This window comes from Centrocercus urophasianus, unplaced genomic scaffold (genome assembly GCF_019232065.1).
Source record: "Centrocercus urophasianus isolate 14NV4802_14NV808 unplaced genomic scaffold, USGS_Curo_1.0 seq_13, whole genome shotgun sequence".
In the NCBI taxonomy this organism is placed as follows: domain Eukaryota; kingdom Metazoa; phylum Chordata; class Aves; order Galliformes; family Phasianidae; genus Centrocercus; species Centrocercus urophasianus.
The window spans coordinates 8,451,899-8,479,869 of record NW_024884475.1 but is presented as its reverse complement, the minus strand read 5'-3'; the positions used below and the strand labels follow the sequence as shown (position 1 = coordinate 8,479,869).

The following is a 27,971-nucleotide window of genomic DNA, read 5'->3' as shown; positions in this document are numbered from 1 at the left end:
AGCACTGTCAAGTTTAGAGTATAAATTATTTATTTACTAATACACAGTAAACATTTTAAATGAGTTTGACACACTTAAGACTCTACAAACATCATTGTGCGGTCAGGATTCCTCAATACTTTGGAAATACAACGCATGAGAAATTAGTCTAATGTGCATTTTCATATTAGAAAGTCATTATATGGAAGTTTAAAGTCACAAACACAAATAAAACAAGAATACAAATCAAATTCTGTACAAGATCATTTTTAGTCTGTACAACAGAATCATCACTTAAGATGAGAAAATACGAACAATTTTATTATCTTCTATACAAGAAACTTAGAAAGCATGTTAGTTCATGTGTAACACATTGGATTTGTTAATATTTTGAGTAATGTAAACAGGCAAGATCTGCTTACACAAAGTCATCCAGTACTTCCCAGCAGATTATAGAATCACAGAATCATTAAGTTGGAAAAGACCACTAAGGTCATCTAGTCCAACCATCAGCCCATCCCACCAGCCCACTAACAATGCCCCTCAGTGCCACAGATAATGGTCTTCTGAAAAAAGTCCAGAGGAACCTGGCTAAAAATAATGGTGAGTCTACAGAAAGGAAGTATTTTAGTAAGACTGATGAAAGTTTTTCCTGTGTTTTAATTGGCATTGACGCAGGGCTCACAAACCCATTGGTTGTTCAGTACCCTGATGCCACACTGCTAATCTTGGGATGCTGCTCCAACAATGACAGAAGTATTTGGATGTAACACTCGTTTTTGCTGCAGGGCAAACACCCACACCATCCACAGAGCAGCCCTGTTGTCACACGGGCTTTCTACATTCCCACAGAGCTTGGAAATCTGCCCAGTGATGCAGAAAATAGAGCGATTTCTAAACCCAGCACAATGAGCTGCAGTGGGGATTGAGGAGTGGCTTGGGCTTGCAACGGTTTTGGCTTCTTGCACCTATTGAAATGGACCTGCCATTGGGCTGGGGCTTTCTCAAGCTGAGCCTTTGGAAACCTTCCAAATTCTCTGAGCACTCTGGGTGTTTGCACTCCAGATGCTGCAGCACACTACCACACACACATCTGGGCTCTTAGTCACAGAGTACCTCAGGAGAGATGATTTCAAAAGGCAATATTCACTACCAATGCCGTGTTGGAGTTGATATAAGCAGTAGCACCACAGCTGAGAAACAACTATAGCAATGATTTCAGTTTTGTGGTGAAAATCAAACTACTTCTAAAAAATAAAATCATAGAATCATAGAATGGTTTGGGTTGGAAGGGGTCTCAAAGGTCGTGTAGTTCCAGATCCCTTGGCCAAGGGCAGGGTTGCCAACCACTGAATCACGCATGAGATGAGGCTGCCCCGGGCCCTATCCAACCTGGCCTTGAACACATTTAGGGCTGTGGCAAACATAATTTCTCTGGGCAGCCTGTGCCAGTACCTCACCACCCTCACAGCAAAAACCTTCCCCCAACATCTAATGTAAATCTCCCCTCTTCTAACTTAAAACCATTCCTCCTTGTTCTGTCACTGTCTACCAATGATAAATAGGTTCACAAATATGTCTGTGCCAAAGAGACAAGGAAGCTACTGGCTGAGCCACTCCTTTTGGCTGTTTTCTGCTAAGAAAGTAAATTCTGGCATAAGAAGAGGAGGAATAAAACAATGCACATGGTAGCAAATGCAAGAAACGAGACCAAATCTTTCAGGCAGAGAAGTAGTGCAAGAAGAACCTGGCATCCTTGAAGGATGTGAAATAGCCCCCAGTAGACTTTCAGGGCCATGAGAAAGTGCAGAGTGCAGTCAGGTACTGGCTCCTTCCCATGGAGCAGTAAATCTTTTGCAAAGTCCCTTTGCAAAGCCTGTTTATGTGCCTTCATAAAACAGCAGTTATTTGTCACGCAGTCCCCAAGAGAGAAATTGCACAGAGGTTTAGTTTGCATGTCTGTTATATCACAAATCTCTTGTCAAGGAGCACTGCTATTGTACTATAGTAATCCTGAGGTGGAAGTCCCTTTTCGAGTTTGCCTATATGTATATTTTCTATTCTTCACAGAGCCTTTAAAACAATAAACAAGACGACTGTCGCTGTTGTGGAGCCTGTGAGGCTGAAACAACCAACTTCAATTTGAAGCCCAGATGCCATGACAACAAGTGAAATATGAGAGAACTGGGATACCCAATAAAATTTAGAATGCTGCAGGATTTTCTAAGTGTATTTTGATATTGCTGAAGTTGGCCTTTTTTACACTTTGCAGTTCAAGAACTGATATAGGTCAGTGGATCTCCCACATCCACATGAAAGAATGGGAACATCAGATTTTTCATGTACGTGGGCTTAAGAGTAACTCTTCTCAAGTGTGTTTCAACAGGAAAAAACTGGGAGAAAAAAAAAAGGGGAAATAAAGCCTCATAAAAGTTGATTATCTTTAGGAAATAACTGGCAAGAGAACAGATTACACTATCTAGGAGAGCTTCAATTGGCCTACTTTTCTGATTGCGAGTAGATGTCATTAGTAGTGGAAATCACAGGATAACGAGGCAATATAAAATTATTAGATTTAGGTCATGTCGTAATTAATCCTGGCCAACATCCTTAGCAAAATCAAGGACAACACTAGCCAGAGACAGGCCACGTACATCCATTTTTGTTATCTCCACAACCTGAAGCAGCTGATTACTGCAGGCTCAGTTTTGCTTTTCTGACAGATATTGAAAAGGAGAGCTAATAAGTCCAAGCAATGAATCTCCATGACCTAGCTGAGAAGTCATTGTTTTAAATAATAGGTCAACAGCTGGCATAGCAGTGCAGTGCAGGGATGAAGGTTTTTCCCATGTTCCCTCATTTATAGGACTTCCAGACATTGTGCCAATATTTTTCCGTATGTTAAAGAAAACTCCATTCTTCCACATCCTTCACTTTTCTTCAAGCAGCATTACTATTCCTTGCTGTCAAATTCCCTTTGAATCCTCAATACAATCAGACCATTTGCTGCACTCAATGTAAAAACGCCTTTTTGTTTTCCTTTTTCCTCAGCTCAGCAGCTTTCAGAAAGAAAATAGTGACCAATTTTAAAGATCTGCCCTCAAAAGGTTGTGAAACGTGAAATAAATGTATGAATTTCTATGGGCAAACATACACTGTCCCCATGCTGTAATTTTGTGCCTTTATCTCAACTTAACCAACTAGTTCTAGCGGTTAAGTCTGCTCAAAGGCTGGATAACTAAGTGCCCTTGAGCTGTGCCCACCTGAGCTCTGTGTATGCAGCTGCCCACCTCAAGTGGAAGGGTTTCAAGCTCAAGAAGTCTTTTGGATCCCACATGCTTTGCCTATTTGGTAACCCCAGTAGATCTCTTTCAACTACTTGCCCTTGTAAAATTCCTACTTCCTCAATGCACCTTGGCAAGGTGTTTCACCAGTGTCATATTCAGGGGTGAAGAACCACCTCTTGGAGCTGAACCTGGTTTCTACCAGCAGAAGGCCTCTAGCTCTTGTCTTAGAAGAAAGTGAACAGCCTGTCCCTGTTCACCCTCCTCATGGCACTCGAGTGTTCTGCGACTCCCTTAGATCACCCCTCAGCTGTCTGTATTTACAGCTGAATTCAGTATTGATCACCAATTGTCACTGAAGTAGGTACACAGATCGTTTCGTCTAAAATACTGACTGGAGATTAATGAAGTGTTGAATGAAAAGAGATTAATTGGCGTGTCTGAGTTTCAAGTTTTTATCTGTATGAGATCAGGATTCGATTTTCCAAAAGACACAAAAAGTGCAAAATGTGTCACGTGTCACCAAGCCCTCTCTTGGCTTTCACTGGTTTCACGTTGGTCTTGATTAGAGCAAAGCTCCTGATTTGCTGGAAGATACCTGTCTGTGCAAACAAGTGGCCTATATCTTAAGCAATTATTAGCAACACACTACTAAAACAATAAGAGGAAACAAACATGGGAAAAACATTTTAAAAATGCATCGTTATTTTAAGCATTTTCTCATAGTCACCATGCTACCACTGCTGTATTACATGTGTCCTGTAAGGATGATAAACAGTACAGTAGGATGCAACCTCCCATACCGACCAAAAGGAGCAATCAGTACAGTAGAGCAGCATTTCCCCTTTACCCTTTTATCCTCAGGTCTCACTAAGCCGACCTGCACTCTCTGCACTGTGGCTCTGCTGGCAGCTCAGCCCATCACACCATGGGATGGTTGCATCAGCTCCCAAGCCTGTTCACCCACTCCCACTCCAACTTTGGTTGCTGCCAGCTGTGTTTCCCTGGCACAGATACCTGGCTGCACTGGGAGCTGGGCTCGGGTAACCAGCTTGTTTCGTTCACTGCCATGAGAAAGAACGTTCAGATACCATCGAGCACTGACAGCCTCACAATGCTATTGCGAATTTCCCAAGTATCCAACATTGTTACACCACCATGATTTTACCATGCTCTCAAGCTGGTTTTAATCTTGCAAGTTTTTAAAATAGCAGCTGTTCTCACAGCTCACATCATCCTTCAGCCAGCCACACACTGCATTGAGCCTAACATTAACAAGGGTTTCCCTCAACAATAAGCACAAAATCGCTTTTTGGGGAAAAAAGAATTGAGGTTTGAAAGCTAATGGGTGCTATGTCCATTTATATCACTGGAGTGTTTAGTTTATTTAAAGCTTTAAGCTTTAAGAATCATATTTACTGATGTAAAATTCTATGTAGCTCTTTCTTATATTACAAACAGATTTGAGTTTAAGGATCTGAGTAACAGTCTCCAGTATTCTTTGCTATTCAGAAATTTCACAATCCTTGGTAGATCTTAGCAAGAAGGGACAAAGAAAAATAATTTAATTAATTGTCACGGTAATGCCTCCTTGTGTGGCTCTGCAGCCCAGGAGCTATGGAATATGACTTTCTGAGTCCCAAAATAATTTCAAAGCAGTGAACCACCAGAAGATCTCAGTATATACACTCAATATTCTATCAGAGATGAACAAAGATCCAGCACTTTCTATGTACCCTCTTGCTTGTCCAGACTCATAACCTCTTCTCAAGAAAGAGGAAAAGAGGAAAAGAAGAATGTGGGAAAGCAACAAGCTCAGTAATATCTTTTCTTTCTCAGAACTGCCTGAGGCTAGAAGATGAACTGAAAGTATTACAGACAAGAAGAAGGAGTGGCAATTAATTGCCTACTGAAAGAGCAGAAGAGAATCCACCTTCTCCCAAAGCCAAGTCACCAAGAGCACTGCTCAGTAGGGACCTGGATGGCCCTCTCACCACTGTGTGATCAGTGCACGCATTCAGTACATGTTCCCTGCCATGGGAACACCACCAGTGTTGGCTACAGGAGCACATGTTATTTATTCCCAGCACAGGAAATTCAGGCCTCTTTTTTCTTTCTTGTGTAACAGATGTCTTACAGCCAGATCCAGTCAGATAATCCACCAGACAAAATCATAGTCTCTTTACACCATTAGCTGATTTTACTTCTACTTCAAAAGTCTCTGAGCACAGGGAATCCTGTAGACCAGGAGAACATTAGAACATTAAAGTGAAATCATCTTAAATAAAAAGTTTGGGTAGGGGAATTTATAGTGAGTTTGTCTTTACTAAAGACAAGAAGAGTAGGGGCAGGAAATCATTATTTTAATTGTGCTGTGCAACAGAATCATCGCAGGGAAAATGATATATAAACAGTATGAGCACAAAAACAGATCGTTCAATACTTTCATTTAAATACCTTTTTCTCATTCTACAGGTTCTAACTCATATCAAAACAGACTGGTAGGCTCGTTGAAGGCAACGGGTACTGAAAAAGGCTTAAAACTTGCAGAAACATGTCCCCAAGGCATATCCCCAGTGCTGCTGGTGCCAGGCAAAAATACCAGAGCTCATAATTAAAAGCAGACATTTTAAACAAAAGTAGCTTTATACTGATTCTCAGAGCCCTTACTCTTCTCACTCTTGACAGCAATCAGAGATGGAAGGTCTGATGTCCTATAAACTCCAGTCCTCATCCTCCCTTGGCAGGATCTCAGTTCAGAGATGTAACCTTCCAAGCTGAGGTTCCCTTCAGAGTCATTGCAGGAGCGTGTTCCGGTGTCTTCCAGTTTGACCCCATCCACATCAATAATCCTGTTCACAGGCAGTTCTTTACCGAGGCTCTCCTTCACACCTGCAGGATTAATGCTTCTGCTGGCCTTTGCTTTGAGAGACGTCTGCTCACCAGGGCTCCCTGAAGTCCCCTGTGAATCTTTTCTCTTTTTGTGGTTTGCACCTGATAGAAGAATTAGAAACAAAAAAACCACAAAACAGAAGAGTTACGTATCTTCCAGGTTCGAACAATTTCCACACTGCAACCTGCTCTGAGGTCCTAAAGGTAGATCAGCAGCTGAGATGCTCCTCTGCACATCACAAGTTTTGGGCGCCCATCCCTAGAGGTGTCAAGGCCAGGTTGGGTGAGGCCCTGGTCAAACTGATCCAGTGCCTGACCCAGAGGTTGTCAACTTTGTCCATGGCCGGGAGGTTGGAACAGGATCATCTCTGAGGTCCTTTCCAACACAAGCCATTCTATAATTCTGTCTATGAACATGGAGACCTCCCGAAGTATCAAGCAAGAAACTGAACAGATCTCAAAGGCATATGTAATGCCAATATAGATCTGACTTAATTTAGCATTATTTAGCACAATTCCATTTAAAAAATAACTACTTGGTGTAAATTTGTACGCACCTAGAACAAAACTCTCACACAAGCAAAACCAAACGTGAAGGACGAGGATACAGAAATTCTGGTGGGGCAGAAAGGGAAATGCTCCTTGTTTGAATTGACCTCTAACATCAGATTCCTGCTGAGATACCATTTTATTTGGCTAGACGCTGATCTTTCCCTAAGAGATTTAGGATGATTTGAGGTTTCAGTTTGCTGTGCTGAAATGCAGAGTATCAGCTAGGAGGCAAAATGACAAAGCTGGCTTTAAAATCTTCTCTGCTTGATCTGTATGCTGTTTTTGCTAGAAAAATAATTAACTAATAATTATGAATATAATCATCTCTATTGAGGACTTTTTGATGTGGAGAAAGAGGAAGATGAAAAGGACAAAAAAGCAATTTTGTATCGTTTAATCAAATCACTGCAGGGCCTTTTCAAGGATTAAAACTTTTTATGTAATGAAAATAAGTTAAAAATTTAAATAATACAATATTATGATAGTGCTTTAGCTAGTGCAGCCCCTTCCACCAATAATTCATATGTTCCACATCAGTAATGCTTGTTTTTTTTTCCACATCTAGAGGAATTACATCAAATTCCAAACAAATCAGCCAAGAAACAAATCAGCAGAGAGAAGGCAAAAAGCTTTCTCAGACCTGTTAGCCCAGCAATTACAGCTAAACTGTAAAGGGACTGTATTAACATTTCATGTTTACTTCTCCATGCAGCAAATTGAACATCAGGTTAACTCTAACTGCTGTTTGCACGGCTGTGGTGTAAAATGCTATTCTTGTACTCTTGAATGTTTGTCTTACAGAGCTGTAATGAATGGGGATTTGGATCTTTTTAATCGACTGCTCCGTGCCCTTTGAGGAAGTCTCTGACTCTCCTTTCATGTTGTTTAAGAAGGGATATTCATTTCTAAAAAGCTGTACTAATGATGAATCACAACAAACAGTTTGCACTGAGAGAGCATGAGTCATCTCAATCTTATTATTAAAAACACATCCTACAAAATGCAGTGCAGAGCAAGAACAGTGATGGTGTGGTAAGGTACCAAAGCTCTGCAGAACTTCAAGCTCAGTACCAAACTGAAGGTTTCTGCAAAGGCCTGTTGGCATTCACAGGGCTCAGCAAACATCTCTGGAAACTCGTGCTGAGGAACACTACGGAAAGTGTGTTACTGTATTTCTTTGGCTGCTAGGCCCTTCTACATCTGCAGATAAGGAACGCCAACAGAAGGCTTAGAACTGCAATGCCAATGGAGCAACCGGGCTTTCAAGTTGCCTATTGGGAACAAAGCAAAAATGAGGCCACTGTTAGCTCTCGGGTTTCACAAGGCATAAGCTCATCTGATGAGGAATAAGCTTGTGTTAGGAGCAGCTTTTTCTACTAATGGCTTTATTAGGAGTAATCCTTTTGAAGAATCTAATAAATCACTACCAGACATGGGAGGGAAACACAGAGAGCCTCATCTGAAACACTGGTTCAGAAGAATGCAGAACTTCTGAGGGATAATATTGTGAAGCTGATTTCTCTTTTCCTTGCAGGGTAGAAAAGACCTTGGCTCATCCATGCCAAGGAGGAAGGTGATTTCGGGAATAATGCTACACTGGAAAAGTACTACCTTGCTTTTTTCCCCAATTTTTCAAAACAAAACATTCACAAAGGAAGCGAGGCCACTTAGCACAAGTAATAAAAGCTCGTCAGGATTTGCATGGCATCTTCCTGAATATGATTCGTCAGACACTTCACCTAACTCCAGAACGGACAGAACCCAGCTCTTATAGCTTTAGTTGTGCAGACCAATTTTCAATATGACTGCAACAGCAAAATCCCATCAGTCGGTAATCTTTGTCTCCACTGCTAAGTACTTGTGCATTTGAGCCTGGTAATATGTTCCACCTGGTTTAAAGCTGCTAAAGCGGAGACCTGCACACAGGCCTGCATTTTTCAAAAGGTAAATGATCAGGCAGCATCTTGGCTGATCTCCCAATCTCCATTACCAATATTTCTCCTTTCCTGACATTTAATTTAAAGCTATTTTAACATTAAGGTTATGGAAAACCCGCCTCTGCCTCTATGGATGTAGACAAAGGGAGTTTTTGTTCTTCTGCATAAAATAATCCTCATGATCTAAGTAAAATCTACACAAGATACTGGAAGACATTGCCTTCCAAGTAGTTTAACACCAGTGGAGCATCTGGCCAAGTTCCAGGCAAAGATGAGATCACAAGAAAACTGGATATTTCAGCAACGCTGACCATCAGATGTCGATAATAGGATAAAATAACCATAACTCCAAAGGAGATGTTAGGATTTGATTCATCCACATCTTCCAATGGATGTGATGCAAATGCTGATAATATTTCTGTGCTGCAGTTATTAGGTCCATTTATATTCAAGGTGCCATTCTAATTATGATTGACTTCTTATAGGACAATTTAGATCAGATCTGAAATTCAGCACGTCTCAGTGATCAATATTAGAACCAGTTCCACTCACATCATTTTTAAAATAAATATAAGCAGTTGTTTCACGTGAGTTCTGTGTACTTCATATTTCAGTCCATACTTACTGAATTTCTTATATGATGGAATGTTAAATACTGTTCCAATCCCATTTCTATATAGACACCTATTCCATCTAGCTGCATCATTTCACTTCAAATTCTGGCTTTGCTAAAATACTATTTTTCTTGTCAAAATCTTTTACTGTATAGATGGCTCTTGGTTTTACTGTAAGATAAAAAGGATATTCTGCTCATTAATATTCCCAGGCATTCAACTTCTAACAGAGAGGATTGGATTTTCAACTAAATATAATGAGCTCATTTAATGATTCTGCAGTGACTTAGAACAGATAAGAATCTGTTTGAAGTATTCCATAACACATATAGCTCTTGTGAAGAGAAATCACCAGTGTTTTCAGGAGCTACTATTGAAAGCATACCAACAAGCATACCACCAACAAATGCTATTAGTCATTTTCAAATGACAGATCCAAATTCATAGACTGGTGCGTTCTGTAATTTGGGAGTCTGTGCAGATACTGCTCTCATCACTCATCCAGTACAATTGCCCCAAGGCCATCACGTGCTAGCTCAGAGAGATCATTTTTTTCCATAAGACTCAATAAAGAGCTTTGTGGTGCTCATTTCAGCAGGTGTTCCCCTGGATGAAATATTTCAGTATGAGCATCCCTTTTCCTTAAGCTCCGTGCACTCGGGCAGTTTTGCTCTGGGAAATGGCACTCTCTCTTCTTCTTCTGAACTGCTGTGAAATGGAACTTCAAAATGCTAGGCTTGCCAGCTGAGTCTGGATGAGGAGCTACAAGATATGGTTTAGTGGCTTGCGATAACAGTGGTAATGGGAGGACGGTTGGACTAGATGATCTTGTAGGTCCTTTCCAACCTTGTGATTCTATGGATTCTTTTAAGTGGTGGAAAAAGGATTTCCACGCTGGTTGATGCACTGTTATCACTGCAAGCATGTTTCTTTCAAAGTTTGTCATGTGATTTGTGATTCTGAGGGGAAGAGAATACTTTACATTCAGAGTTCTGCAGGTTAAATTCCCCTTCAAAAATTTCCTTCCTTTCATCTCTTAACTGCCATATCCCTGAGCAAAACAGGATCTAATATAAATGTTCCTAACTACAGCTTTTGCTTAATGTTTCCTAAGGAAATTTGACTTAATAAGCTGTATTTCATGATAAAACAACTGCATCATATGGTTGGTGCCTTGAAATCTGACTCTCAAACCATGATGGCATCAAGGTAAGAAAATTAATTATCCTACAAGGTAACTGCATTCTGCATATCAGTCTTCCATTCGCTTGTGCACTGGAAAGTTCTGGAATACATTTGCAGCATTAAGCCTAGAATCACAGGTTGGACAAAAATTCTTTCACTGCTCTCATCTCAAAAGAATTCGCAAGACCAAAGCAGAGGGCATTATTTGGAAAGAAAAAACTGAACACAACACAGAAAAAGGAGCTGGTGTGAATGCCACCACACAGAGCGATGCATGTAATGAAGAGAACAAACAAGGCAGGCACACGGTGTTTGCTGATCTCACAACAGCAATGGTAGGCACCTCCACACATCACTCCAAGGCCAGGGGCAGTCTGAGGTGAAATAAATTGAAAAGCTCTGAATTCTGAACCAGACTGCCTTACAAGCCCTCAGTAACTCTGGGCAATTTGAACTTCCTGTTTTCCAAGCGTGACATGATGAAACATCTCTGCAGCAGTCTACCAATATTCATCCCTCTTTGAGATCTTCCAGTATTTTGCTTTTCCATCAGTTCTTTTTACAAGTCAGTTTAATTGACTGCTGAGAGCAATATATTGGGAAATAGTGGACTGAATAACATGAATCAGTCCATTTAATCTGCCATTTGCTATGTTATTTTTCTATTAAGAGATTCTAAGATGTGGTTCAGCAGGGCTACTGGTTTAATTTCAAGCAATAACTAAGTTCATTGCACTGTCCAAATGTAAGTCATGCTTTTGAATAGATCTGATTTTAGCCTGTGTGCCTTTGGTTCAAAGAGAGGTTGCAATTTTTTATCCAATCAGCAAGATGATTTGCTAATTCCTTCTACAATGTGTATTGTGCTGCTTGGCTGAAATCAGCTTGCATTTCAAGTAATTATCCCTCAAGGCCTTCCTCACTTCCCCGTTGTCTACTCCTAGCATAATTCTCCTTCTCCTCTGCTTATTATTGATCTCTGTCATGTACTACATGTAATTCTCCCATTTAATCATGCTCCGATTAAAAGGAGATTAACAGATTCTGCCCTTAGCATTGCTGGATCCCTTCGAATACTTCTTTATATTGATCCAAAAATCCAATTACCTTCAATAAAATTACATATAGCCGTAAGGATGTAACTAACTGCTGGACAAGAACCTTTGTTAGAAATTATTAGTTACAATAATTGTAAGTTTTTTCATTATAATCCCTTTCTTCTTATTTTTCCTTGTATGTTTTCACTTCTGTGCTTATCTTGATTTGCAGAGGAAACACTGCTGGATTTTCTCTAAAATATGCCATATGAATTAAGGAGTTATGTAAAATATCAGTTACATACACTATTACAGAATTTATTACAAAAATAAGCTTACTTTGCATTCTTCTGGAAAATACATGTGTGAGTTTTTAATCTCCTTAACTATCACCAAGCTGATTGCACTTACGATTTATTACCCTTAAAGCCAAAAAGTTTAGCAGACAAAAAAAGTCCCAGAAATCCAGCTTCTATTATCCGATTCCTTCATTACAGTGTCCTGCATCCTTTCTGTGAATAATGAAGAAGAGCAGTGGGGATTTTTTTTGACACTGGGAACAATAGCCAGCCCCAGGCCGAGTCCACCCAGCATTCTATTTCCGCATCCACTTTCAAGGAGAAAAATCCTCGTGCTGGTAATAACCATCCTGCTTCTCAGAGCTCTTTCCAATAAGAAAGGAAGTGAGTTAATTTTGAAGATGATACTGCTCATCTATTTCAGAAACGAGGAGATTCTTCAGAATAAATTAAACACCTGTTTTATACATACAAGTATATGGCCTAAATTCATCCCTTATCTTACAGATCCACGCTACTTAAGTATTACTGCAGAAAGCTCACCCTGTTTTTGCTCCTCCTGGCTGGCTCTTTCTCTTCACATAGTCATAGAACACCCTGAGTTGGAAGAGACCCATTAGGATGACAGAGTCCAACTTCTGGCTCCACATGGGACTACTACCCAAAAACCTGACTATGTCTGAGAGCGTTGTCCAGATGCTTCTCAGTGACATTACCCAATGATGATACCCAATAACCCATTTTGTATCTATACAGAGATTTTTAAATACATTTTTATTCGCTTGAATTGCTCCATCAATTCAAACCTACTCAAATAAATACCTTCCTACTCGGAAGGCAATTCTAACTGTAACTTCATCCCAAGCATTTTTCTCAAATGGATAGGGAATGTGCTTAACCATGGGGGAAAAACTGATGGATATGGAGAACAACATTTAAAGTACCTGCACTACACTAAGCAATTTAAAAAAATTAAACCCAGAGAGATTAAATCAGTAGTTTAACACTTTTGGAAACAAATCATTACTCCAAGCCAATTACACCCAACAATAATTATTTCTTCTGCAGCTAGATATCAGCAACATTATATGTAGAAGCATTAAGTGTATTTCAGAAGTAATCTTCCTATCCAGAAAGCCCCACTTTTTGATGTGGGATATTTTCCAGAACTACTAAGCTCATTCAAAAGTAAAGAATACTTCTCTTGCTGAGTAACACAACTAAAATTAGGACAATTCTTGTGCTGATCTGATAATACGTACTTCACAGCTAAATAATACTACAGTAATACTTGCTCTACTTATTTAGCATTAAGATGTGTTTGAAAAATTATTCTTAAAAGCCCTGAGCACTGCAACCCTAAGTTGTCTGTTTTCTGTCATTTACTTCGCCTTCTCGATCTTCAAATGAAGACTACTCAAGAGTTCCTCCTTACAGGGAAACATTCACCGCAACGGGCCTGGCTTTGCACCACCCCTGTGGGGTCAGACAGTTGTCCCCAACCCAACACTTGTGCACAAGGGGCTGCTCTGCACACCCCAGCCCCTTCCCTGCAGATATAAACCTGACATGCACACTTTCAGTGCAAGCATGCATGCCGTATCAATTTGAAATGAAGCCACTTCAAATTACATGGTCACCGTTTTTCATTTCCTCCTACCATTTTAATGTAACAAACCAATCAAAACCACATTTTCCATTGAGAGGAGATTATGAATGGATAACCATTAAGGCACTTAAAAAAGCACCCATTATTAAAGATTTTGTCCTTTCAGAAATTGATTATTGACTGGAGATAGCTTCCAGCATTCTTTATTGTGATTGCTATACATCATTTAATAGTCTTTCCGTGCAAACTCCATGAAATCACAAAAATAGAAAACTTTTTCATAAATTCAGGGTTTTTTTGTAGATTACAGTTCCTGTAAAACAGTGAGAATAGTGTAAAATAGAGTTAGTGTGTGCACCAAGATTGTAAGAGAGAAGAAAGGTGTTTTCCATAATCTAGTTTTTCTTATTCCTCAAAAAAAAAAAAAAAAAAAAAAAAAAAAAAGTTTGTCACAATACAGAGAAACTGAGATTTTAGTTTTGCAAAACTACTTCATTTGATTACTTAAAGGCCTCAGGTAACTATGACAGAAAAAATAAAACACAATCACCAGAGAAAGTAGAGTATATTGGGTGGAACACATGAAAATTCAAATCTGTAAAGAAAATCCTAAAATAATTCAATATGTAGGATATTTGTAATTTACTGTGGAAAAGCCTGCATGATTTTTAAAGGGAAAATGCAACAGGACATAAACTACTCCATTATATTTGACGGAGGCCCACAGCTATGTGGGAACACAGTGACTTTTTGGAATAGGTCATTCCGTGCCCAGAACACAAGGAGGCCTAGGTAACAGCACCACAAGCTTCTCAGCAGTACTTATTGATTGATTGATTGATTGATTTTAATTAGGCTTCACAGTACTGTTATGTAGGACTCACCTCTGAGAATGAGAACCATTAAATCTCCAGTTCCCATTCAACCCTTCATTTTTCACCCACGATTACCAAATAAAGAGGTTGCTGTATTGGTCGCTCCACAACAAATGAACTGAAATCACCAGTTCATTTCTTAAGGACAAGGGAAGAAATGCCTGAGTTTAAAATAAGAAAAGTAATGAATATAAAGTTTAGCCCAGGAACCCAAAGACAGAAGAGACTCTCCTTTCAGGAGTTCTTTCAAGACTCATTTAAAAGAAATCTTCTCTCTTAGCTGCCTTGTGATGCCAGTGTAAATGCTCAGGATTTAATATGTGACCTCTATCAGCACTTCAAGGCAGTACTTGCCTTTGATATTTAAATTATTAACAAATACCATGTTTGTCTTCTTTGTCTCATGGCAATTGCTAGTTCATATAAATTAATCTGGTTTTTGTTGTTGTTGTTGTTGTTGTTTTTTTATTTGAAGACAATTTCAATCATGATTCTTAATCCAGAACTAAGAGAACCGTTTTTAAATAATGAAGAAAATCAAAGCTTAAAACCAGTTTGCATAACTAGGTCTATAATTTATTACTCCTGAGAGAACAAAGATACAAAATACATGTGAAAGCTACACAAAGATTTCTACAAAGTAAAAAGTAGAAAGTGGGAAAAGAGAAGGCTACAGTTCAGTGGTTACACGGAAATGTATGGCATGCATTAAAATACTGTAAATTCATGAAGTTTTTTTTTAAGTGCAAATGGGGTTTGTTTTACACAGTTCTCACTGAAAAATAATGCAAATTGATATCTATGTTGTACACTCATCACATTACCAGAAAGACACCAACACAAATCTATGCATATACACATCAATATGTCTGAAGTACATTTTCTGGTTTTGTACTTGTAGGCACTGTTTACAAGTCTGTTCAATACTCAGTTTCAGAAATTAGAAATTAACTGGTTTTCAGAAATTAACTGGTAGTGCTGATAGAACATTTCTCAAATACTACTAACAAAGGAATTTGTTGTTTCAAATATCAAGAGGATGAAATAATTTGCATTGCCACTGATAAGCATCCAACAATCAAAGAAGTATTTACAAATCAGCAACCGTACAGATAAAGAACAGTATCAAATACTCTGTGTAAAAAGATAAATAATTAAAATGTATATTCCCACATCACAAAGAAATGTGATCATACAAATTATGGCACCATATGTTTGTGAAACATCAAAAATAAATGTAGCACAGATATCTCTTCTTATATTTTACATCAAAATGTACAGTACAATGACTGTAAAATGTCAATGGCAAAACACCCACAGTCTTCAAACTCTTGTTTCTGGTAATAGCAGATATAACTGGAGTCCAAGTTTATAAAGAAATTTTGTATTTCAGCCTTGGGCTAACATTGCTCTGCGATATTGCTAGACCACAAAACTTGCATCCTAAAAAAAGTTACATAATTTCTTTAAAATAATCAAATAGAAAGAGCTATTTTGTTATGACTGTTCTGGGGAAAGTGTGATAGACATAAACCTACTTCCCTGGGTAGCAAAATATGAGTTAAAAAAAAAAAGAGAAAGTTTTATTTCTGACCAAAAATATCTAATTCTGTTAGAGTTGATTTACCATTTAAGATTTATCTATTTCAGATTTTAATGATATACAATCCTGCAATTTCCAAAACGTAACCAGGGATCCTTCTAAAGCACATAAAATTCCAAACCGTAATTATGCATCTCATAATGAGAAATGGATCAGAAAATCTGGAATGCAATCGTGTAACAGTGTTACGCAGCTCAAAATGCTGATAATCTGTTCTGCATCCCTTGGGTAAAGAACAACATAATTATAGCATACGGAGGTACTTCAAAGGTTTGTCTGCACGTGTCAATTTGTGGCCACATGCCAATTCCAAACAAATGCACATTTTTAAAGGCAACAGGAAATACTACAGTTAAGACAGACTAAGGCAAAGAAAATCTTTTTTGGAAAAAAAAAAAAAAAAAGAGAAAAAAATTAAGGTGCAGAGAGATTTTCTTTCTTGTTTTAATAGGTTCAAATACTGATCAGCAGTACCAAGGAAAAGTAGTTTTACATAAAACAAAAAACTATTAAAATCTAGAAATACCTGAATTGGATCTTTGAAATCCAGACTTTTCCTGATTACCTGCAGAAGCAGTTGGGGGTGGATAGTTGGCTTCCGTGGGTTTACTGACGTCTGACGGCTCTGGTGGTGGTGGTAGCAAAGTGCTGTTAGGGCTACTAATATCTCCTTCAGCAACAAGAGTCAAGTCTGCCACATTCTCATCGTCTATCATCTGTATGCCTTCAGCTTGTAATTCTCTTGACTGCCTTTTCCATATTGTTGCACTGTTCTCATGTGCGTGTGGAATCGGAGACAACGCAGTATTAAAAGGAACACTGAAACTCTTCTGACTGTGGAGTGCTGTCAAAGCAGCTTTATGTTTATTTTCTGAATAAGCCATTTTCTTAACTGAATTTTCATTGTAGTTTTGTATGGGCTCCTGTTTTCCACTTGGTGATGTACATCCATCCTTTCCATCATTTTTTGAAACTTGCCTGCTGAGGCCTTTAGGCCCTATTGGAGTAGATGAGGATGGCTCTGGTCCAGTGGGTGGTAAACGAAGAAAGTCAGGAAGAATAAGGTCTTCTTTCCTTAGCAGTCCACGTTGGTCATCTGCTCTGTTACTTTGAGCTTTGGATATGAGTTCAAAAAATTCTATTGGGGAAAAACCCAAAATTGACAAGTTTTTGTCAGAAAGTGCAATGCCATTAAAACGTAAATTTTCAGAACATTTATTTTCCATGAAGATCTTCAATTCTTTCAATGCTGCCTTGAAATAAGATCCCGTGTTAATTAGGAACTTTTTCAATTGCAGCAATGTTCACTAGCATCTCTATAATTAAGACCATCAGGATTGCTATTGTAAGAGTTTCGCAGTTTGTAACAGCTGCAATTCACTGAGCCTTTAACACATCTTCTATTTTTATTTCCTATTTTACATGTTTAATAAATCTGTACACATACAGGTTTTTTTGCTGGTTTTTTTTTTTTTTTTCTTTCTAATTCTTTATACAAAACAAGGCTCTGTTCTTACTAACAATGGGTTCATGTTTTATGTTCTGCATGGTATTTTACCCATCTTAACTCAAAAATAGTTATGCCATTTGAAAGCTCAGATTCAGAATGTTGTAAACTTCTTTGTTATATTGAGTTTTTTCTCAGTTTAATAATATTTTATCACAGTTCAAATTCAGTTCATGGTGTAGTTTTAATCCAGGATGTTATCATCACAGAGCATGATCAGATGATGATTTAATTAATCCCATTTTACTCTGCAGTGCAATGAATTGGTAGCATATAGGTAGTCAATAACCATCAAAAGAGCTACTAATAAGAATGATGGGGTGAGGATTTTTATAGAGTTTTTAACACAATTACAAGTGATTTACTGATCATGTCTTTACTGATGTCCAATGCTTTAATGTTTTTATATATAAATAACATCCATAGTAAAACATCATTGTTCTAGAAAGCCTCAAAACTTGGCAACAAGAAACTTATATGTCATAAGCTGAGAATCATAACACTCCTCAAAAAAGAAGCATTGCAACAATAGACAAACTCTTTGGTACTAATTATATAAAAATATGTAACTCTTAATATATAGGGTCTCTGCATATCCTATTTTTTTTTTCAAGAAAAAAGCACTGAGATATAGAATATTAAAGATACTTAGAAATGCCATCTCCAACAGATGAATTAAAATCAACAGAAGCACTGTTCAAAGCAAGAGCCATTACAAAAGAAAAGCACAGACTATTAGTGTTAATCTAGCATAATACAAAGTCACACATTTGCACCGGTACGACCTTATTGATAATCTAATCCTATTTGGCAGGCTTTGAAATGTATGTATAAAAATGATTTTTTTTTAAAAACATGCTTTGTCAAATGCCATATAATCTGAATGTAGCCAAGATGGAAGCTTCAAAATGCTTCTTATTGCCAAAGTTTTGCAAAATGGCAGTATGCGTATTAAAACATGCAACATTTGTGAAAAGTGTCATACAAAAACATTCCTTTCTTAAATTTCAAACTTCATAAGACAGGGTTTGGGTTGGTTTGTTTGGTTTTTTTTTTCCATTTTAAAAAAAAAACAGTCTACAACATTGTGCAATATTTTCCAAACTTGGACAAATTTCACAAAATTCAAAATAAAATGTAAAAGCCTCGAATTCTGAAGTTTTCAAATTATGTTAATGTTTTACTCAGCCCTAGGAAGAAAAATGAAGATATTAAAATACTGAAAACAAATTAACAAAATAGTAAGCAACAGAAAATAATTTAAAATGCACTAATATTTTCTAATAACACTTATGCTAACAGACATCTATTTTACAGTAAAAGCATCAGTCGCGTTTTTTTTCCATTCCAGTCAGTGGATATTTATTCACAGGTGAACATTCATTTGCTCTATAACTACGCATAACCAGGCTTTGGATATGCATATTAGTTAACATTAGCAGTAAATACTAACATATAGGTTAAGTATATCCTCTGATGTATATATATTTTTTTGCTACCCTAGGGCAGAGGGTGGTATGTCAACATATCTACTGCTACACCATTTTTATTCCTTTCACTCCCATCAACATCCTTCTCTTAAGAATTCAGTTCCAATGCCTTCAATAACACTTTTACTTATTTCTGCTTGTAACTATCTTTTCAGAGCAGTTACTGAATGTCAGCTAAGCTTCTGCTCTTACTACACAGTCATCATCAGACTGTACTGCCCTTACTGTAACTGACCTAAGCAAAACATTTCAAAAACTGCTACCTGAGTAAGTTAGGGTCCACACAATTGTGCAGAACACCTTTCACTTCTACAGAATCTTATGTAAAGATGCACAGAAAGACAAGTTTCTACATACCTTGCAAAGTTGCAAGGGGCATGCAATGGGATATTCAGCTGCAACAGTGCAACCAATTTCTTTTCATTTTACTTGGAATTAGGCATCTTTCACTTTTGAAAATTCCACTCGGCATTTATGTCTATCTTTAGGTACTGCATAAACTATATCTGTTTTTTTATGTAGTCTTAAAATTTTACCTTCAGCTTCAAAAGCTTTATAATTCAAACAGTATCAAACAAAAATACAAAGCTCATTACAGATTTTCAAAATGCAGTATAAACACACAATACTTTTTCCTACACAGACATAAAATTCTAATTTTTCCAAGATTATTTATGCCATTACATAAGCTATATAAAATTCACATACCCTCTGCTTCATCCAAATTTATTTTCTGACATTTTTTTTTCCCAATCTTTGCAATAGATTCTTCTCTCTTTGACAGCCGGACTTCCCTAGCATTTTTTCCATTTTCGCCTTTCATTTTGATAGAATTAGACTTTCCTAGAGTTCTTCCCTCTCCCTGCATTAGAAGGAAAGTTAAGGTATACTACTTACATTTAGGCTATATCATTATGTTCACAATACAGTCTAAGCAAACAAAAAGTTATTTTGAAAACACCACCACAATCAATGTCTTAGTTTAATCTTGATTACTGCAAAAACACATTTGCCTTAACACTGGCCAAAAACATATAAATCATATAACATTGTTTACTTTGAAAAAATCACATTACAGAAAGGACCTTTGAATTTCAGAGTGCCTCAATAATTTTTAAGTACAGATAAACTTACGATGCCAAAATAAATAAATAATACAAATAGAGAAAGCTATTGGATTCATCATGAAGACAGAAGTTCTCACAGATAAATGCTATTGACAGTGGAAATATCCCAGATGAATTACAGCTACGCTCTATCTTGTTACACAATTTGGCTGATTCAAAATCATGGATAAATGCAACTTTCAGTATACAGTTCCAGAAGAAAACGAAAGATGAACTGAAGGACAAAAATCATTGCAGAAGACTTACAGTAGATACTTGATTTCTTGAAGTAGTTACAGTTGCACTCTGTTTTACGGATGCACCTTTTTGTTTATCTGTAAACACTAAACACAAACATTGCTTCTATAACTACAAATTAATAATTTCCCAAAGTAACAGTTAAGTGACCATGATGCACAAAACAGACTTTTTGCTTTAAAATTTCACAAAGGTATACTCAGAAAATAGCTATCAGAGCTGATATCCCTGACACTTCCACTCTCAAAGCCTACAAGAACCTCCCTCTCATCTTCAATCTTTCCTTAAACTAGCAGTACTTTCAAAGTATAAGGACTCTGAAGTTTCATTTACATTCTCCTAAATTTAGTGTTAATTTAGAGGAAATAGGTTTCAAATCTCAGTTTCAAATTCAGTCTCTAATTCACAAATTTAGAAAATCCAATTGCAACAAGTTTTTAAAAATCATCAAAAAGAAAAGACCACTGAAAGGTCACATTCAATATTCTCCAATTACTGCCCTTTGTCACTGTTAAATGCCACAAAACGAGCCAACTGCTAGGAATGATCCTATTAAAGCCTATGATTTCAGTTTCAATAATAGCTGGCAGCACATAGGATTACAATTTTATTTATAATCTCTGAATTAATTATCCTCGAGAGTATTTAGAATGATAATTTTTTTTTTCAAAACGGCAATTGATTTTATATCCTAGAAAAATGACAAACCTGCTGTTCCTCAAAAATACCTTAAAATTTACTCATAGGTCTTCTTCAAAGAGGATTTCTGTGCCAAGTCAATTCAATTTAGCCACATGTAATTTCATTTCTAAAACTATATGTTCTACATCTGTGAAAATGTGTTCTAATGAAACTGCTTCTTTCCTCTCAAGGCCGCTTATATTAAGCTAGCATGTTAATTGTGCAAAGAAAAATTGTCAGCTGCTCTGAAGTTGATTAACATACATTTTTCAAATGCTTCTGTCCACAGAAATAACAAATCATATAATTATCTCCAAAACCAAAAGCTTTAGAACTGAGATATAGGCTCTGCTATTTCCTTATGCTGAGGAGGGGGCTTATCATAGTAGTACATACAGTTGATGCACAAACTGCATCTGTCTTACTCATACAAAATGAATATTTTTACTTAATTGGCAAATTCACAGAAGTTATTTGGCATTTCATTCTCATTAATAAGACTACAAACTATAGCCTTAAATGTGCATGTGGAACTACTCAAGTATTACTTGTGCAAAATTTCTTATGGCAATGGTAAAGAGCCTGGTATAAACAGGTTTATTTATACTTCAATGTTTAAAAACGGTGTTCCTTTTTTTCTTAAGAAAAAATACATGTACATGTTACATATGTAAATCTAACCACATTTACCTTATCTTTGTGTCAACAGAAGAAACTAAGCAGATACAGTTTATTGAATGACTTGACATCATAAATAAAAGCTTTATAGCACCTTACCTCTACCCTTTGTTGGCTCTTTTTCATCTAGAATAACCCGCTGACCATCCAGATTAGATATAGGGACACCAAGATCAAGTGGTTCCTGCTCACCATTCTAAAGTCGGATCACAGTTTGTATACAAAAGAGAAAAAGCTGTTTTCAGAGCAAATTTACACAGTTCGACTTTTTTAAAGAAAATGAGAAGTTTCTGTTTCACTGTAACTTCTATAAGTTCTCCTCCCACCTTCTAGAAATGTTTATTTCATTTCTGTTCAGTTACTTTGATTACAGTGAGTTTAACTCATTTATGGTGTTTGGGGAAAAGAAGACACAAAGAGACAAAATAATCCAATGTATGAGCACATACAAATAATCCAGGACCATTACTGTGTATGTTTAGACAACCATTTTGTAGAGGAAATATGAGATCATTTTCTATTCTAAATTAAACATATTTTTGTAATTTTATGATTTCATTAAATGAAATTATCTTTATACCAAAGTGTTCTACAGATATTTGGAAAACATGGAGTGGTTCAGCCACTCCAGAAATGCCACAAAATGTAATTTCATTTCCTGATATTTCATTGTAACAGAATGCTAGGAAATGCTAGGCCAGTTTTTAGTAGTAGACAAGTGAAGTTAGCCTGCTTTTGCAGAAATATTCTCCATGTGGATTTGAAACAGCTTCCATGATTGCCAGGATAACGGGAATTCATAGGATAATAGCTTTAACTAATCTTAATCAAATTCCACTGGCTAACAAAGGGAACAGTTGGGCTCTGGAAGAAAAGCTATGTTCAAGCTCTGCTATTTCAGATGCTAGATTTATTTTGAAGGAGAATATGAAAAGATGAAGACTAAAGTTTTGAGGTAGCTGGTATTAAGCATAATGGTTATGACTATTCTTCATTTTCCATATCAGTACATAGTTCTAACTACAGATTTTAATGATGTCTAATTATTAGGACAGAAAAAAAAAATTCAGGAACTATCACATACTCTTCTCCAGACAGAAAATATTATAGCTTGAATTACATCAAAAGATACTTACTAGTCTTGCCACAAGCTCATTAAGATTTAAACCATATTTTGCAACCACAGGCCTTAGGACCTCTGTTACTGGTTTGGTGGGTTTAGCCTTCAAACCAACTGACCGATTGATTGGAACTAGATCCAGCCTGAAACACACAATTGCCACAGTAGGTATGAATTATTCTAGTAAAGTGTTAAAAATATATAAAATCCAATAGACAGCAAAGTTGCACTAGTTTACAACTACTAACTGCATATGGTAAAACTCCACTAACACAAAAGCAATACAAATAAAATTTCCACTGTTTCAGCTGCCAAAGCTGAATGCTAGCATGAAGTACCCTAATGGCATGGTGATCCTCAGACCAACTAAACACGTGCCATGGCCCTTCCCTCTGACATTGCTCCAGTCATTATGGTCCAGTAGTGCTCCAAAGTAACTTCATGCCCACGCTGCAGCATTGGATGGAAGAAAAACCTCTCTTCCCACTGTCAGAGTAACTCACAACATACTATTCCAAGTACCTCATGTAGTCCATTACTTGAGATGGGCTTGGACAAATTTTGTTCTTGTTGCTGTTCACATCAGCTTCAGCTTGAGCAGTTAAAACATTGAGATCATAAAGTATTTAGATGTCTCTAACCTAGACACAGTCATCTAACTTCTGCTTTAACTTTAACGTTAACTACATTAACTGCTGTTCCATTGCAAAGGTAACCAGCAATATACTTTAGTGCACTTACAAGTTGGGGCAGAAAATGCCAGAAAAAGTATTTTGACTCTTACCGAAATAAAGTGCGTTTTTCTAAGCGTAGGTCCCGAGACTCCAGGATGCTGCTGTCTTGGTGCAATACAAGTGGCTACAGAGCACGGGTCAGGAAAAGAAGAAAGAACAAATTGATTTTTAAATACGGAATATAAAACAGCTATTTCAAAAAAAGTTTAAAAAAGTTATCCAGAACACTCAGAAAATTACTAGCATAGGTTGCATGCATTCTAGTGGATATTAATTTAAAATAAGTTAAAAGATTAACGTATATTGTGAGACCATGATCAAACTTCAGCTTCACTGTCATCAGCAGGTGCTTGGGAATTTGGTGTTTTAAAACAAGCTAAGGTCCTTCAACTTAAACTATTATAAAGGATGATTTATTAGAAAATATGGGCAGTTAGCGGTCATTAGAAGATTTAAAAGAATAGGCACCTAACTATGTAGGCATATCACTCTTCATCACTGTTATCACCTAGATTGATCATAATAATAAACTTAAAATAATAAGCATTTCAGATCCACAGCTTCTCCTGAATTGCAGACCCTTCTGTTGGAATAAGAGACATCACCTCCATTCAAGGTGAACTGCTGCCTTGGAAATTTTCCTCAGTATTAAAATTTGTACCTTAATTCCAGCATGAATTCATCTTCATAATTTTTTTTTTTTTTTTTTCCCCTTAATGGAGCTCAATCTGTATCACACATCTGTTTTAGTATGTGAATACTTCTACACTCCAACCCTTCCCCCTGGACAAAGTACATGGCCTAGACATCTAAATTAACCTATTACTACAAGGAAACTATTATAAACTCTTTTGCTTTCTCTAATGTGGATACCATAACCAAAGTTACTTCAACTGCAGTTTCACTAAATTCTCCTACTACTAACTAAAATTGTCAATGTAAAGCTATAGGGAGAATCAGGAAATATGTATTACTATTGAGAGAACAGAGCTTCTTATGAATAACTATGAAAAAAGCAAGCACAAAAATATGCTGTACCTTATCACCTCCAACTAAAAAAAGGTCCACTGCAGCTATGTTAATGCCATGCTTCTCACAGAGTCCAGACAGCACCTCTTTGATAGAGAATCCAGATTTAACAGCCATTTTGCTGGATGAACCATCTGGAAGGTTTACACAGCAGTACTTGGGGGATTTCTCTTTATCTGGTACAAATGCAGGCAGTCTGGAGGCTTCAGACTTGACAAGAACAAAAAAGAGAAGTCAATGCCCAATGGAAAAACGGGGAATATGTGTAAGCTTTCAGATTCTCTATGAATCAAACCAACTCAAGTCCATACTTTTAAGTATGTTTTGAAATCCTCTGGAATATCGTAATATCAAATGAATATACATCATGAAAGAAAAAAACATCAGATGACAATGTCACAGCACAAACCTTAATTTGAGAACAGACAATGTTGTAGACTGTTGAATGTGTAAAACAGATTACAGGATTCTGGTGTAGAGAACAGAAGAACAGAGAACAACTCTCAATCAAAGAAGTGTAATAACTAAACCAAACCTTATTTAGATTCCTAATAGTTAAGTGTCTATACACAAGAATCATCCACTGAGGTAATAATTACCATTGGCATATTATGAATCAACACTTAAGTACAAGAACACCTACAAGCACCAGGTTCCTCAAAAAAAAAAAAAAATTTCCTTTTCCTCCACAATCATCTAAATGCTATATATACAAATGCAGCATATTTAAATATTTTTTAAAAATCACCTAATGGTCATTTTTTTTTTTTTTTAAATTAAAAAGGGGAAGGAAGCACAACGTTACAGGTGAAGGGAAAAGGACATAGCATAAACCATTATCCTACAGTAACAGGAGAACAATAATAGTATCACATAATATCAGGAGTATATCTGAAAATTTAACAAGAAGCCCACTTATATACTTAAAAACACAGGACCACAGAATGGCCAGGGTTGGAAAAGACCTCAAGGATCATGAAGCTCCAACCCCCCTGCCACATGCAGGGCCACCAACCTCCCCATTTAATGCTAGACCAGGCTGCCCAGGGCCCCATCCAATCTGGCCTTGAACTCCTCCAGGCACGGGGCACCCACAACCTCTCTGGGCAGCCTGTTCCACCAGTCACCACTCTCTCTGTAAAGAACTTTAAAAAACACTACAGAAATACCATTTTCAGCATTCTCTTAGGCTATTCATTATGCTTTTCCTGTTTTTTTTTCTTGCCTCTTCCCATCCAAATCTCAATAACTTTGTAACTTAATCAGCTGGAGTAGGAAAGAAAAAAAGGGGGTGTTGTTCACAGCAGATGGGGCTTTCTGTTTTTTAAACTAGTACTTCTCTGCAATAGAAATAAACATAACTTTGCCATGCGTAGGCAAAATTACAGTTGCTATAATCCAGTCCATATAGCAGTTTAGAATCTATTTATCATGGTATCAAAAACCTTTTCAAAATCCTTTTTTTTTTTTCTTTTTAAAATTATTTCTCCATCTCAACCTAGGAGAAACAAAATTAAAATTATAAAATTATGTTCTACTGTTAAATGTTGCATTTCATTCCTTTCACACTGTGAACGTAGAATTTGATGGTTAGAAAGCAGTGTCTTCACTGATTATTTCCATACATACTAACACAAAAAAAGGTTTAAAATCAAATTCCCTACCTCTTTTCTCACATTAAAGGCGCAGAGTTAATCATGATGACAAGAAGAAAAACACACAACTTTAAGAATATAAAAATAAAAGAGGAACAACAGACACACTGGTATCAACACTGGTTAAACGGAGGAAAACTCTGCATCATTCAAGGATGCTTTCCCTAAGTATTACTTCAAGCAAATTACTTCATACATCTTAGAAAATTAACAATTCACTGTTTTCCCTGTTTCCCACTTTATTTTTAAGAGCCAGCCATTACCAAGTCAAGACTAGCTGTTGAAGACATGGAGCCTTGGGATTCCCGCCTGTATGATAATCCATTGGACTGAATAGAATCTGTTCATGGGAAGAATAAACAATCAGTAAAAATGTTTATTTTTATTACTTGTTACAATACTGAAAAATTGTTGTAGAACATTAGCTTCTGGTGTCAGAGAAATCGCTTTTTCACTACATGAAAAAAAAAGTATTCATACTATAAATGAAACAATATTTGGTCGAGTTATGTAACCCCTGAACAGCCTGATTTGTTTTTGTATTCATTTTTTTTTTCATTCCTGAGATATTTTTTAAAAGCCTATTATTCTTAAAACTTTAAAATTAGTTTACCTTCTCACATATTTTGAGGGGCTATAAATGCGTTTTTTTAGACTGTAGGCTTAGTGTCAGAAAAACTAAGATCTTGGGACAGTCTCTTTAAGAAGTGTATAATCTTAGGAAACACCTCTCATAACTTTTTGTATGTGAGTATAGTAAGAACACAACTACTCAAAATTATCTCATGGGACCAGAACTTTACTAGAAAATAGACAAGAAGAATCCACAGACATCACGTTCTCTAAATCTGGTACTTCAATGAAATTTTGAGTTAATCCAGCACATTCAGCCCTCCCTCTGGAGGCCATGTACTGGTGCATTCAGAGTAGAAGTCTTCCCTAAACTCTTGGAAACAGTTTAGTAACAAAACAACAGATAACAACGGTTTTCACAGCTCTGACTCTTCTTCCTTCGTTTTTGTCAGGAAAGAACTAAACATGGAAAGTCATTTCCTAATAGGAAGCATGAGTAGGGTGTTCAAAAGCATATGTGCTTCTGGGGTAAAGAAAGAATGAATGCTAGGTCAATGTTGAAGGAATTTTTAAATATCTAGCTATAGCACTACTTGTATGTACAGCTCCTGAACTTCTCTGCAAAGAGCTGAAATTATCTTACTAAAAAAAATAGTAGCTCTCTGCTAGAAAAAGCAATCAGCAGCACAAAGAAGAGCAGAGTGTACTGTAAGGCAGACAACTGTCTCTTAGAAGTAAATAAGATAAGGTTAAATATTTTCATACTTTTATTTATTTTTATACCTGCTTTTTTATGAATTTCACAGTAATAGTAGCCACCCTTTGGCCTTCTGATTAAACAGCATCTTTTCCCTCTGTCACACCTACAGACGTGCTAAGTGAACTCGGTATGAGAATTACATCTACTGCTGAAACAACTATGCAACAATGTAAAACGTGAACACTCACCATTTTGATAATCACCATTTTCCTTTCTCTTCTGTGATTTTCCCAAACTCTTACTTCTTGACCATGAGAAAAATGTCCCCCTTTTTTTCTTCTCAGTATCCTCCTCTCCTGACTCTTCATTTAAGGATCTTCCTGACTTTGATTTACCACTTAGCTATCACCAAAAGACAATTAAATTATTGGCTGGAACACAACTATAAGCATGTCACCTAAAACAACCCTTCCTACATTTCTTCCTGATGGTCAGGTTAACCATCACCTCTACTGACTTAATAATTATGAAACAAAAAGAAGGAAACAGACAATGGGTATGAACTACTATGCAA

The 27,971-nt window shown here is 36.9% G+C and overlaps 1 protein-coding gene across 8 annotated transcripts in view; it reads right to left on the bottom strand.

Annotated features, from left to right (window-relative positions):
- Window positions 1-12: 12 nt before the first annotated feature.
- Window positions 13-27,971, bottom strand: part of RGS12 (regulator of G protein signaling 12) — an 85,882-nt gene continuing 57,923 nt past the window's right edge. For 5 of the 8 annotated variants that reach the window (XM_042811571.1, XM_042811572.1, XM_042811577.1 and 2 more), the window contains 10 exons: window positions 27,646-27,799; window positions 26,388-26,464; window positions 24,479-24,679; window positions 23,491-23,564; window positions 22,723-22,849; window positions 21,686-21,782; window positions 20,237-20,313; window positions 19,572-19,725; window positions 16,393-17,004; window positions 13-6,257 (listed from right to left, as the gene is read on the bottom strand). In XM_042811571.1, coding sequence (XP_042667505.1) covers window positions 5,893-6,257; window positions 16,393-17,004; window positions 19,572-19,725; window positions 20,237-20,313; window positions 21,686-21,782; window positions 22,723-22,849; window positions 23,491-23,564; window positions 24,479-24,679; window positions 26,388-26,464; window positions 27,646-27,799 — 1,938 coding nt within the window. In that variant the 3' untranslated portion in view covers window positions 13-5,892. The other 3 variants (XR_006167592.1, XM_042811573.1, XM_042811574.1) reach the window with 3 other exon arrangements.